This window comes from Adiantum capillus-veneris, chromosome 12, assembly GCF_014529385.1.
Source record: "Adiantum capillus-veneris isolate H3 chromosome 12, ASM1452938v2, whole genome shotgun sequence".
Taxonomy (NCBI): domain Eukaryota; kingdom Viridiplantae; phylum Streptophyta; class Polypodiopsida; order Polypodiales; family Pteridaceae; genus Adiantum; species Adiantum capillus-veneris.
In genome coordinates this window covers 104,018,350-104,032,009 of record NC_140942.1, presented here as the reverse complement: position 1 = coordinate 104,032,009, position 13,660 = coordinate 104,018,350, and the positions used below count along the sequence as shown (strand labels likewise).

The following is a 13,660-nucleotide window of genomic DNA, read 5'->3' as shown; positions in this document are numbered from 1 at the left end:
TGGCTGATCCACCTGTAAGGTTGAGTTGGGACAATCTACGACATGGGTTGGAAGTGGAGTTTGTGAAGATAGAAGATCCTGACAAAGTGTGGCAAGAAGTACAAGGTTTGGTGCAGAAGGAAGGTGAGCCAGTAGATGCGTACATACGTAAGTTTTCATTGGCATGGGAGCGAATGTGCAAGGCTTTAGCACCACAGGTACCCCCGCCTGACATGATGAAGAAGGACAGGTTCTTGGCTGGTCTTTGGGAGAATATACGTTGGAGAGTGGAGCTAAAGAAGCCTAGGACATATGAAGATGCACTAGAGGTAGCAAGGAACAAAGAGTGGAAGCTGAGGAAAATGAGCCAGTTAGGGGTGGAGTCTTTGCCCATGAGGTCTGAATTTCAGCCTATGGACTCTTTACAAGGTCGTATGTCAGGGGTTCATCATGAACCAGTAGTTCCTGTTACTACTCAGGTTATGCCAGCAGTGGTCACTACAGCAGTGCAAGATGATGGGCTAAGGCAAGACATGAGGCAAGTGGTAGATTTGATGAAGAATCTCAGCCTAAACATGCTAGGTCAAGTGGGAAATAATCGAGGTCGAGGGAGGTTTGCAAATCAGCCAGGAGGTGAAGAAAGGCCTAGGAATGGTGTTGGACAAAGCAATGGTAGGTTTTGGAGGCAGACGCCCACATGTTATAATTGTGGAGAGTTGGGTCACATCAGCCCGCAATGTGATAAGCCACCAAGGATGGGGGGAGACATGTATCCATTGCCAAGACAGGTGCTAACTAGGTCAAATGATTATGGCATCGAAATTAAGGGAGACGAAGGAACCAGTGGACTGACCCAGGAGGAAAAGGGAAAGACAAAAGTGCTAAGTGTAGTCACCTTGGAGAAGGCATCAAAGCTAGAGGATACATTAGTGATGCCTATTGGGAAGAGGACCACAGAGGATAAGGAAGGAAGAAGTGCCCCAGGTCCTAGTAAGAAGAAAGGAAAGAGCCATGAAGGCGAGGATGTCAAGGCCAAGAGGAAAAGGAGAGCTCGTCGAAAGTTTCATGTTTCAGATTTTCCACTAGGGGATGGACAATTAAGCTATGACTTGAGGGAGGATCTGACGAGCAGGAAGGCAGATGTTAATTTTGGGCAGCTTATAGAGATGGTGCCTAAGCTAAAGCGACAGTGGAAGAGGATGGTTAACCCAATGGAGAAAGAGCCAGAGAGAGGTTCAGTGAAGGTGTTGGCAATGGACGAGCTACCAGACATTTGTCCAATAGTAGATGTGTGGCATAAAAGGAAAAATTTGGGACAAGGTTATGTGGATGGCGGAGCCCAAATATGCGTCATAACACACTCATGTGTTGAGAAGATGGGTCTCACAGTGGCTGGGGTGTCAGGTTTTCGGATCAGATTGGCAAACCATCAAAAAGTAAAATGCTTGGGTGTTGTAAAGAGCTTAAAGGTGGAGGCATATGATGCAAAGGCAGTGGTTGATTTTCATGTGATGTCAGCAGGGTTGGGAGCATATCCTATTATACTCGGAAGACCATGGTTACGTGCAGTGGGAGCTGTTCAAGATTGGCGACATGGTACGATTAGCCTCTATGGAAAGACAGGTACCAAGAAGCTTTATAATATGGACACAAGGAAACGATTAGAGGAGCTTTATGAAGATGAGGATGAGTCTAGTGATGAAGACTCTTCCACGGTGACAGATGAGGACAGTGATAGCACTACCAGCAGTGATGAGGATGCTGATGTTGCATTTCTTTTGATGGACAAAGAAATCCAGGAGCTTGGCTTAGTTGCATTTGCGAATGAGGTTGAAGATGAAAGTGAAGGGCCTTATGAAGTGATTGAAGGGCTGATGCAAACCAAGGTTGAGTTGTCAAAGAAGCAGGAATTAATGACGCAAATGATTAGTGGAGACCTCTCAGCTATGGAGAAGGATATATTTTTGCATATGCTGGCTAGTTTTCCTGATTTGTTCATTACTTCATATGAAGAGATCAGAGGGTTCAAGGGTGAAGAGATGCATATAGAGCTTAAAGAAGGTGCTAAGCCAGTGCGGCAAAGGTTAAGAAGGATGGGTCAAGAGCAAATGGAAGCCTTGCGGGTAGAAGTGGACAAGTTATTGAAGGCAGGGTTCATAGTCCCTGTGGAGACCACAGAATGGGTGAGTCCAGTAGTAGTCAGTCCAAAGAAGGATGGGAAGTGGAGGATTTGTGTAGATTTTAAACCCTTAAATGCAGCCACTAAGAAGAACCCATATCCTCTTCCATTCATCGATCAGATCTTGGATTCAGTGGCAGGTTATGAGAGGTACAGTGTGTGTGATGGTTTTTCAGGCTATTTTCAATTGAAGATTGCTCTTAAAGACCGCACAAAGACAACTTTTATTACGCCATGGGGCTGCTATTGCTACACAGTATTGCCATTTGGGTTGTCAAATGGACCTTCCTTCTATCAAGAGAGAGCAAATTGGGTGTTGGAACCATTCATTGGTAGTTGTGTTAAAGCTTTTATGGATGACTTCTGTGTCTATAGCAGTAGGGCTGATCACCATGAGAAGCTGCAGATGGTATTGGCTCGATATGATGAATGTGGAGGACAACTAAATCCAAAGAAATGTCATCTAGCACAGCCAAGGGTGAAGTTATTGGGCCATATGGTGTCAGAAAATGGCATTGAGGCTGATCCAGATAAGGTGAAGTCTATTATTCTTCTTCCATCACCTATGAGTACGAAGCAATTGGCAACCTTTATACACAAAGTGAAGTACATGGCACGGTTTATTCCATTGTCTTCGCAGCTTCTTTATCCATTACAGCAAGTGGCGAAGCATGATCCATTGCAATGGGATGACAAGTGTGAAGAAGTGTTTCAAGAGGTGAAAGAGGTGTTAGGGGGGTTGTCAGCCATGCAGGCTCCTGATTGGGAGAAAGTTTTTTATGTAAATCCATCAGTAGGGGATGATGCCATTGGAGCCATGCTATTGCAAAAGGGGAAGGGCAGCCATTATATGAGGCCAGTGTATTGTGCAAGCCGAGTGAAGTTGGTAGCGGAGAGAAAGTTATCAGAAGTAGAGCTAGTGATGGCCAGTGTAATATTTGCTTGTCGACGATTTCGTCATTACTTGCTACCACGGCCTTTTGTTTTCTTGACGAGTTATGCCTTTTTGCCACAGTCAATTAATGGTATTAACATGTCAAATGTGGTGAAGAAATGCGTAATTGAGCTGCAAGAGTTTGAGTTCTCTTTTCTAGTGGAAGATAGTACAAGGGCTACCCTAGCTGATTTGTTGACCTACAAGGAGAATCCCCTTATTGTTAAGGAAGAGGTGGTGAGAAAGGTAGTTGAAGAAGTGCCACAGATCAGCAATGCACATGTGTTGTTCTTTGATGGTTCATACAGAAAGAGCCACGATGCAACTTCAGGGGGTATAGCACTTTATGATCCAGAGGGGAAGCTAGTATGCAAGAGAGGGTTCAAATTGGATGCGCATAGTAACAATGAGGCTGAATATGCTACATTGGAAGCCGGATTACACATTTGTTTGAAGCATGGGGTTCGAAGGTTGAGCATAAAAGGTGATGCCTTGTTAGTGGTGAAGCAAGTACTGGGTGTGTGGAAGAGCAAGAACACCTCATTGAAGGAAATGTGCTTCAGAATTAAAGGCCTGCTAAAAAAGTTCGAAGCATGGAGCATCAGACACATTGAACGTGCTCTAAATGGAGAGGCACATGAAGCAGCTCAAGGCATGATTGGGGAGCTATTCGTGTTGAGGACCAATTTACCTCTTTATCATGGCCGGGAAAGTTTGGCTCAAGAAGAGGAGTTTTTGCTAACAGGAATCATTCCAAAGGAGATTCAGAAGTCTAAGAAGTATGGCTTTGTGCGTAGAGCATACAGGTACAAATTGATTGGTGATGTCTTATACATGAAAGGGGCTGATCTCGTGTTGAGACGTGTACCTTGGCGGGAGGAGCTTTACAGAGTGTTGGAAGAGAATCATGAAGGCGCATGTGGTGGCCATTTTGCTCTAAAGATCACCTTGCATAAGATTTTGCAAGAGGGGTATGTATGGCCTAGTTTGCACAAGGATGTTCACCATTGGTGTAGGTCTTGCAATAGGTGTCAAGCGTTTTGGAAGAGAGTGTTGAAGCCAGAGCTACGAAAAACCATTATGGTGTTTGATGTGTTTGAAAAGTAGGGGATTGATGCAATAGGCCCGTTACCTATCACAAGCAGGGGCAAAAGCTATATCTTGACGGCAGTGGACTATCTCTCTAGATGGGCAGAGGCTATAGCAGTAAAACAAATCACTGCAAAGGATGTGGCAAAATTTGTGTATGATGAAATATGTTGCAAGTTTGGGGTGCCATTAGAGCTACTTTCAGATAAGGGGCCAGGATTTAGAGCTAAACTGCTAGACTTCTTATGCACAAAGATGAAGATTAGGCACCAGCATACCACTCCTTATTACCCACAGTGTAATGGCTTAAATGAAAGATTCAATGGTGAGTTGGTACAGATTCTTTCGAAAGTGACGGAGCACCAAGGAAAGAATTGGGATTTGGAATTGCTTAGTGCATTATGGGCTTACCGTACTTCGGTGAAGACAGGTACAGGGTTTACTCCATTTCATTTGGTGTATGGAAAGGAAGCACTATTGCCTGTGGAGGTAGAGTTGCCTGCGGTCAAGATGTTAGAGAAGTTTCTTGGGTCGCCTAGTGATGCATTCAAAGAGAGGCTCTTGCAGTTACAAGAGGTCCAGTTGGATAGGATGAGCGCATTGGAGCATTATGGGCAGATGCAGGATAAGGCTTTGGCAAAGATAAAACAAATTAAGTGGGAAGGCCCTTTCAAGGTAGTGGAGTGTTTTCCAAATGGCACATATCAGCTGGCTAACCTGGATGGTGTTCTACATAAGTCAAGGGTAAATGGGTTGCGTCTTAAATTGTATCATGCTAGATTGATGATGGTGGAGCAAGATGAGCTGTCTGTGGATCAAGCAGTGTTGGTGAGGGATGAGGAGACCTGTGATGCGGCGAGTCTCATATCTCTCTTTGCTACTGCTGATCATGAATGATCTAGCAGGCTAGGGGATGGGCAAATTATGTCAGGAGTTTTTTGGAGCAAGGGATTGCGCATATGTACATATACATGCATGGTGCATCAAATAAAGGATTGCTCATTTTCCAGAGCCAGGTGGTTACGTGGGGCCCACATGTGTACAGGTAGGACAGCATGTACATAGTGCAACGATTTTCTCTATTATCAGTATTAGTGTGTTTTTTCTACAATAAGGAGGAGTTGGTAGCGCGTAAAACTTCTCGAGGAAGCTATCCGCGGGCCGACGACGTGAGGTCAGCAGGTACGTCAGAAGGCATCTAGTGGCGTCAGGAGGGCGAACGAGGTCAATATTTGCACGCGGATGAGGACGGACACAACGTGGGTGTTTGCTTGTGAGAATTATGCAGAAAGGTCATCATGAGGACCTTTTTTTGGGGCCACTTCACGTGGTGGCGAGATGCATTATTGGAAAAAAGCTGAGAGCCAGGTGTGCGAATGATGCAAAAAGGTGACAACTATGCACTGCGAGGTCAGTTTTTGGCCTGTTCGGGGTCCGTTTGAGGTCATCTAAAAGGCCAAGGGTGCCCAAATAATAAATCTAAGTGTGGGAACTGAAAAAACAGAGAAAAGACCAGAAAAAAACGTAGAGAAGAGAGGAGGAACAGCCGCAGCTGTGTTTTTGCTCATTTTGGAGCCTGTTTTGGCCGTAAACTGCTCATCCGAGGTCGGATTTGAGCACTTTGACATTGTAGACTGGGGTTTTGGGCCGTTCCGGACGCGATGGCGCTGTCCATTTTGCCAAATTCCTCACTCTTTTTCTGTTGTTTTTCTGTGTAATCTTCTCCAGTGAGTGAAGCTTCTTCTCCAATTTGTGATTGTATCTGGTATCTTTTACCCATATTGTGTGAGCTGTTTGCCCCATTGGTGTTGGCCCAAGCTCAATTGTATCTAAACATCAGAAATTATCCTCTTTTGAGCTGAGTTTTTTGGGTGTGTGTGTGTGTATGTGTGTGTGTGGAGTGGGCAAGTGGATAGTCTCTCTCCTCTCACTCCAGAGGTGTGTTCCCTGTCTCGGCCAGGTGTGTTGTCTAAGCCGAGTGGTGCCCCATAGTGTGTGTGTGTGTGTATCATTCCAAGAGTGTGTGTCGGGTAGTTATAGAGGCGCTGTGTGTGTTTTCATCCCGCTCACAACGTCCAATTTTTGGCACGCACTCTTTGAAAATTTTGGCACTAAGATGAATTTTTCATCGGCTTTTCATTCACAGTCATATGGTCAGAAATATGAGACATATGGTCAGAAATATGAGAATACATTAAGTGATTTATATGTTCATCATGAAGGACATGGTTTCATGATTTAATAAATTTATGTTTTTCTCTTGTTTGGTTTGCATCTTTATGCTCTAAACCCAAGGGTTCAAAGCAAGAGATCTCATTCAGTGAAATCCTTGATCACTTCGAAAGTTTTTATCTACATTTTTCACTTTAAAAGATTCAAAAAAGAAAGTGAACACAAGAAAACTTGTGCTTCAAGTAGCAAGCATAATCGAAGAGGAAACTGCTTTGAAAAATTGTCCAAATCTCAATCTGAATCCAGATTTGGACACCCATCCAAACCTCAAACCCAAGCTGGACCCAAACTGAAAGTTGATTGTATGTGAGAATAGTTAGTGATTTGTATGTTGACATCATGAATGACATGGTCTCATGGTTTAATGAATTTGTGCTTTGTGTCTTGTTGGTTCGCATCTCAATGTTTATCAACACCATCAATCCTACTTGTTAGGATTGTAAATAATGCGCATATGTCTTAAGTGTAACACACTTTGAAAATCTTCTTTCCAACTTGAAAACCCATCAAAATTTTGGTTATGACAAAAGTTATGTTTTTTTTATTGTTGCCTTAGCTGGTTCGTATCTCAATGTTTATCAACACCATCAATCAAGTATGAGAATAATGTTTTCTTTTGCTATTGAGATTACGATGTGCATAAAAACTTTATAGCTATCTCAAAGTGTAAGACATAGATCATAAATATAAAAGATATTTTTATCAATTCATAAAGATTATTTATATTTTTTTGTTATGGAATCCAAAAATTATAAAGTGAAAGTTAATCGTTTTCCCATTTTATCTAATATGGTGCTGATATACCCACGTTTCCGTCCCTGGTTTCATTGTGCTCTAACATTGAGCACATTTTGGTCCTCCAACCCATCTGGTGAGAGTTATCTTTCCGTCCTTCGTTTTACTGTGCTCTAACATTGCGCAAATTTTGATTTTCTAGTCCATTTGGTGAGAGAAGTCTTCAGACCTCAACAATACTCTAGCAAAAGGTCAACTTAGTATGGAGAGATATGATTGATAGACATGAATATTCTCAGCCTTCTGCTTACTCTCCATGAGATGGAGATCTCTCCCTCCTAAAGCTTCTTTGCAGATGATCCAACAGGAAATTCAACCGGACTCCAACTTTAAAGGGTATAACGATGTAAAAAGAGGTATTTGTCTGTCTCTACATACGATGGTTTTGCCTTTCAATGGGCAAGAGAGAGGCCTCTTATGCCCCTGTCACACTGGGTGCCCACCAAGGCCTAAAATTGACAAGCATAGTAGAAATTTCTTTTGACAAGCAATTTTCCAAGCCCCCTTTCATATGCTTTGTGTAATAGACCAACCTATATGAATTGCCATATATAATAGAAATTTGAAGGCACAAACATGAAAAATGGCGGGCAATTTCGAGATTCTGGCATGTCAAATAATGAGGATTTTCTGAAGCACTTGTTTTGACAAGCAAAATAGCCCTTGACAAGAAAAACATACATGTCAATTTTAGGCCTTGGTGCCCACCCAGCTCTCTCTTTGAGCCTAGCCGGGCATGTTGTTGTCACATAAGCTCTTGTATCAAAATCTGCCCACATTTATCAGAAAATAGGATTGGCACAAGTAGTTCAGACGCTGGTTGTTAGATCTCAAATTGCGTCATCTACCTTCGTGTGCACACTTTTAGCAGATGGCCACTGCCTGCAAAAGTTGGCCAAGGGTGCTAGGCTGTCCCTCTTAACATAGGACGGAGGCCGCCACCTAGGAATGGCCAGCCCTTCCTTGCCCCAGTGTGACAAGGGCCTTACTATTTCTTTCCACCCACCTTGTAAGGTGTAGGGAATGGTAGTGTAGTGACCATTCCCACTAATGAGGGCAAGCAGCAGAGGCTGCGGGCAGAGCCATCAATATGGGAATGTTCAGTGCACGACCATTCCCGGCCGTCAATGTCCAAGGGAGTCGGGGCCATAACAGCTCATGTGTAGCAAACGACCACAGGTTACAGTTGGGACGTCCGGTGCTTCACAAGTCCACCACAGTCAACCACTGTTATGGGGTAGGGAATACTTGGCGTGCAGTCATGGGAGCACACAGCGATTGATTATTCTGAGTGCTGAGTTTCCATGCAATCATTCACAATTATGATTGGCAATGATTGGAGGAAGCAGGTGATGATTCCGCATGCTGAGCTGGACACCTAATATTGGTCAACTGTGCCTCTGAGATTCTGAGTGCTGAGATGTCGTGCACCCAACAGTCCACTCTAATTCTGTCCAGTAATGGCAGCGGGATGGACGGCCAGGATGGCCTGCCCCCCGACCAGCGACCTTGACAGTTCAGGCATGCTGCACCTCATCATTCCCTGCACTGACTTGGATCGCAATGATTGGTTCTACAGGCTAAAAATTATGGCAATTGACTTGTCACCCATTCAAAGATGGACAGGAAGATTCTGCAATTGAACCGGCGGTAGATGGACGGCCAGGATGAGCAGCCCCCCCCCCCCCCCCCCCCGACCGTGGAATTTGACGGTTTGAGAAAAGCATGCCCAACAATCTCCGATCAACACTACCATTCTCTCGGAAGGCAGTGCAAACAAAATAGCCCATCAATTACTAGAGCTCATACAAAAGAACTCAGTTTACAACCAATTTCCTCTTCTATGATTAAGACAAGAATGGTAAAAGCAAATTTGGTGGAGACTCAAAAAAATCTAAACAAAAAGTGAGCAAACACCTCAAAGGAAAATTTAGTGAGAGAAACATGACTCCGGTTAATTATACTTGACATTACAAACAGTCTTTATGTGCGATCGCATAACCAAAAAGCTTATGCTGTTGCCTCCATCCACAAAGACTAAATAAGTTTGCCTTTCAGTACCAAAACCATCATGTAATCCATCCCTTCTTTTCAAAACAACCCTAAGTAGTCTCCATTAATACTTGCGAGGGCTTTAAACGTACGTTGGTCCTCAACCCACTTGAGGCCAATTAATCGAACACGCAGAATACTTTTTGCCCGTATCTCATACCCCCCATCTTCATTCTTAAAACAAGCAGACTCTGTGCCTTCATTTTGAAAGAAATGACACCCCTCCATCATTGTCTCATGCAAGAATATGTCATCTAGAGGCCCACAAGACAAAAAGCAACCACTTCGGTAGACCTTTTTCACCTCGGCCTGCAAAACCTGATTTTTGAAAGGCTTGAAAACGATGCATGTGAACTTGACAGGAAAGGCAACGGCCCCTGTCATGCTCCGCACTCTTCCTTGCCCTATCTGTTGGATGGTTCTAGGGGTTACATAGAACCCATTGTCCTCACTGCATTTCTTTTTGTTGACTTCTAAGATCAATTCAACCAGTAGCACTGCCATGAAATGAATGTCCTTTGTGTACAGATGCTTTGGCTGCAGGACAATGAGGCGCTCCATACTAATCTCGAAGAACATAGTGTTTACCTGCGCCCACGACATTAAAGACAACATAACAGCTCTTTACATGGCTTACAACATGTTTGTACATGCCATAAAGAGCCAACAACACACTGGGTGTGTGCGTTCACGCACGCATGCATGCATGCATGCGTGTGTGTGTGTGTGTGTGTGTGTGTGTGTGTGTTATATGCATGTTGAGCAAACATGCATATGTACACATGCAAGCATATCGTTCAGATATGCAGAGCTTGACTTCCTGACGCTCTTCTTCAAAGAAGAGCATACCCATTACCATATGGCTTTCTCAGCTTCTCAAAATTCCTTCGCATTTCAGAGCATTAACAGGCCCGCTCTGTGTGTGTGTGTGTGTGTGTGTGCGTGCGCGCGCGCGCGCGCGCGTGTGTGTGTGTGTGAGAGAGAGAGAGAGAGAGAGAGAGAGAGAGACCTGCTGCTGTGCTTATGCCGTTGCTCGGGTTCTTCTTAAGTTGACAGCTTCGAATTCTTCTTGAGCTGAGAGAGTCACAGGTTCGAATGCCGCTGTAGTAGGAGTTTTAAGAGAGAGAGAGAGAGAGAGAGAGAGAGAGAGAGAGAGATTTTAACGTTGTTCCTCTCTCGAGCCTCGTCACTCTATGGCACGGCTCTGGCCAGGGGGGATCTAGGGCCCAGATTTGGGGGGGCGAGGCGGCTTCAATCTCAGCCGTCGGATCACGCAGTGAACTAGGGGAAAAAATGGCGCCCCGAGTTTACTCCTAGTTCATCGCCTCGCGGGGTGTGGGTCGAACCCGAGGCGTCTCGGTTGCCACACGAATGCCCTACCACCACGCTAGCACGCGTTGATGTCCATGTTGGCATGGCACATGATCATACCCTAGTTTAGGCGTCCCTAGTTCACCCTTAGTTCACCCACCCCTAGTTCACCATTAATTCAGCCCCACCCCTAGTTCACTGCGTGATCCGATGGCTGAGATTAAAGCCGCATCACGTCCCCAAATTTGGGTTCTAGATCCCCTCTGAGCCGGAGCCGTGCCATATAGTAACAAGGTCTCTCAAGCTCAAGACCTGTCGGGATACCACACTTGGCTATAAGCCTGGGCTGGCTATTCTAAGAGAGGACTGAAACTGACACATGTTTTTCCTGTCAAGGGCTATTTTGCCTATCAAAACAGGTGCTCAAGAAAACCTCCCATCATTTGACATGCTAGAATCTCGAGATGTTTTGCCTTGAAATTTATGTTATATGTGGAAAATTATGTAGATTGGTCACGTAACACAAAGCATATGAAAGGGGGACTTGAAAAATTGCCTTTCAAAAGAAATTTCTACTATGCTTAACAATTTTAGGCCATCTTCTTTGTGTGTGTGTGTGTGTGTGTGTGAGAGAGAGAGAGAGAGAGAGAGAGAGAGATTTCTATCCGCGTTTCAAACCCAAGACTTGTCAGGGTACCACATTTAGGTGATAGCATGGTATTCCAAATTTCTCTTCTTGTCACATGTACACACATGCAACACTCAATTATATGAGAGAGAGAGAGAGAGATGACAAGATCTACCACTATGTGTGTGGTCACCGGTGTCGAAAAGTGGACGTTCTTGGCAGGAAAGCGCACGCCTCTGGCTGTGGGAGTTTGCAAGGGATTGAAAGAGACTTTGACACGTTGAAACTTAATAGTTGATGGTAAAAACTTTGAGTGCAACCACAAAAGCTTCACACTTTTGCATACACATATACACTAAACCCCTCCAAGACAAAAATGAAAACATCAAAGCTAAATCTATATCTAATCATGAGTAGGATAAAAGGGGTTAATGGTGCGTTAATGACAACTAATCTTTATGCCCCAAGTATGTTGCGAATTGTCATTTGGAATTATAGTTTAGTGCTCACAGTGATATATATATTCTGCCTAGCAATTGGGACAAGCTATGTATATAAATCTTCTTGATTCATGGCCGAACCATGTAGAGGCTCAACTCTTAAAGAAAGAAGACTTCCTCATAGTTGTTTGGGCTCCAAAAGCAACACTAATAATTGTTGGAAGAGAGTTAACGTAGGTAAGCAAGTGTTGGAATTAGGGTTGCAGAGAAATGCACACAGCTTGGAGAAGACGAAGGAAGCTCAAGGCACACAATAGAGAGTGTGTTACTTAGTGTGCAAATGGAAAGATAGATAACCCTAGAGTGATGGGCGTATATACAATGCACGAGGGAAAAAACCTCCTAAAGAGGGAAAAAATGCCCCGGCGGTCCTAGTGTGTTCACCACATAACTACCACATGTTTATGGTAACAAACCCCCCTTGGAGGGATGCGGTGAACGAGAGATGGCACATGAGTAAAGGGAAGTGCCATGCCCTGAGGACATGATCATTCCACAAAGGGGAGTAAGCCTAAAGCTTTGCGGAAAGCTTCGAGCTTCTCACGAGACAATGCCTTTGTGAAAAGATCTGCAAGGTTGTCCTATGTTGGCACATAAGCCAAGCTGATCTCTCCTACTGAGAGCCTCTCCCTGATATAGTGGTAATGCACCTCAATGTGCTTTGTGCGAGCATGAAAAATTGGGTTCCTTACAACTGCCAATGCGCTCTGACTGTAAGTGTAGATAGTGTTGGCAGTGTCCTGTCCAACACCCAAATCAGCCACATAAGGCGTTTGGGCCATACACACTCAACCATAGCTATGAAGACTGTCCCGTACTCAGCCTCACAACTAGAAGTGGCCACACTAGGTTGCTTCTTGCTCAACCATGATATACATGAACTGCCAAGCATGAAACAAAAACCACTTGTGGACACTCGCGTGTCAAAACAAACCAGTCCAATCTGAGTCCAAAAAAGTATGTAAGCCTGGCGGTAATGATCCCCCCTTGGGATAAAACAAGCCAAGATGTAAAGTGCCACTAAGGTAGCGGAAAATCCTGCTGCCAATGCTTAGACCCTAGGCTACGCATAAATCTGCTGACCATTGAGACTGCAAAGTGAATATCCGGCCTCGTGTTGCATACATAAATGAGGCAGCCAACAATAGTTTGGTAAAGAGTGACATCAGTAGGATCACCAGCATCATGTAGACTTAACTTCAAAACTGTTTCCATGGGAGTGGCAATAGGTTTGCAATCCTCAAGTCCAAACTTACATAGCAATGTTTCTATGTAAATTTTTGGACACAAGGCAATACCGCCATCACACTGCTTAAACTGTATGTCCAAGTAATGATGCAACAGCCCCAAATCTTTCATCTTGAAAGTAGCATTCAAATCAGCCTTAAATTCAGCAATATGTCTCTCATTTGGTCCAGTGATCAGCAAATCATCTACGTAAAGAACCACAAAGAGAAGTACATCACCCTCACGCTTTACATACAGTGTGCTTTCTGTTGGACTGTTTTACAAAAGCCTCGTTTGACCAAATGAGTGTCAGCCTTCTCATACCAAGCACGAGGAGATTGCTTCAACCCATACACTGGGTTGCATGATTCGTTATTTGACATTCGTTTTATTCTTGAATAATGGTCAATTAGTACGTTCTAAAGATTTATTCGTACGTATTATTTGCTGCCACGTCAGCGTTTTACAAAAAAACGTTTTATTGCTTACATATCGATCGATAGGCTTTCGATCAATAACATTAATCGATCTACATATTTTTGATCAATACAATAGTAGTATATAAAGCTCAAGTTTGCATGTTTTAGCTACAATTCCCTTCACCAAAGTGTCAGGTTACCTCTGGCATAGAAAGGTTGAGTTGTCAACTTAAAAAATCTTTAATTTTTTAAGAAAATATTATTTTTAATGTTTATACATAAAAAATAAAATAATGATATAGATTTGAATTACTT

General features: G+C 43.7%; 1 protein-coding gene across 1 annotated transcript; it reads right to left on the bottom strand.

The window, feature by feature from the left end:
• Positions 1-9,148: 9,148 nt before the first annotated feature.
• Positions 9,149-10,380, bottom strand: LOC147446248 (DNA-directed RNA polymerase V subunit 7-like). Its single transcript, XM_086526200.1, has 2 exons — positions 10,270-10,380; positions 9,149-9,848 (listed from the first exon to the last, which is right to left on the bottom strand). Exon 2 carries the CDS (start codon positions 9,837-9,839, stop codon positions 9,300-9,302), a length of 540 nt encoding a protein of 179 aa, XP_086382326.1. The 5' UTR covers positions 9,840-9,848; positions 10,270-10,380; the 3' UTR covers positions 9,149-9,299.
• Positions 10,381-13,660: the final 3,280 nt, after the last annotated feature.

Excerpts from the sequence above, each read along its gene's own strand:
- LOC147446248 (XM_086526200.1), bottom strand. The coding sequence starts at position 9,839 with ATGTTCTTCGAGATTAGTATGGAGCGCCTCATTGTCCTGCAGCCAAAG.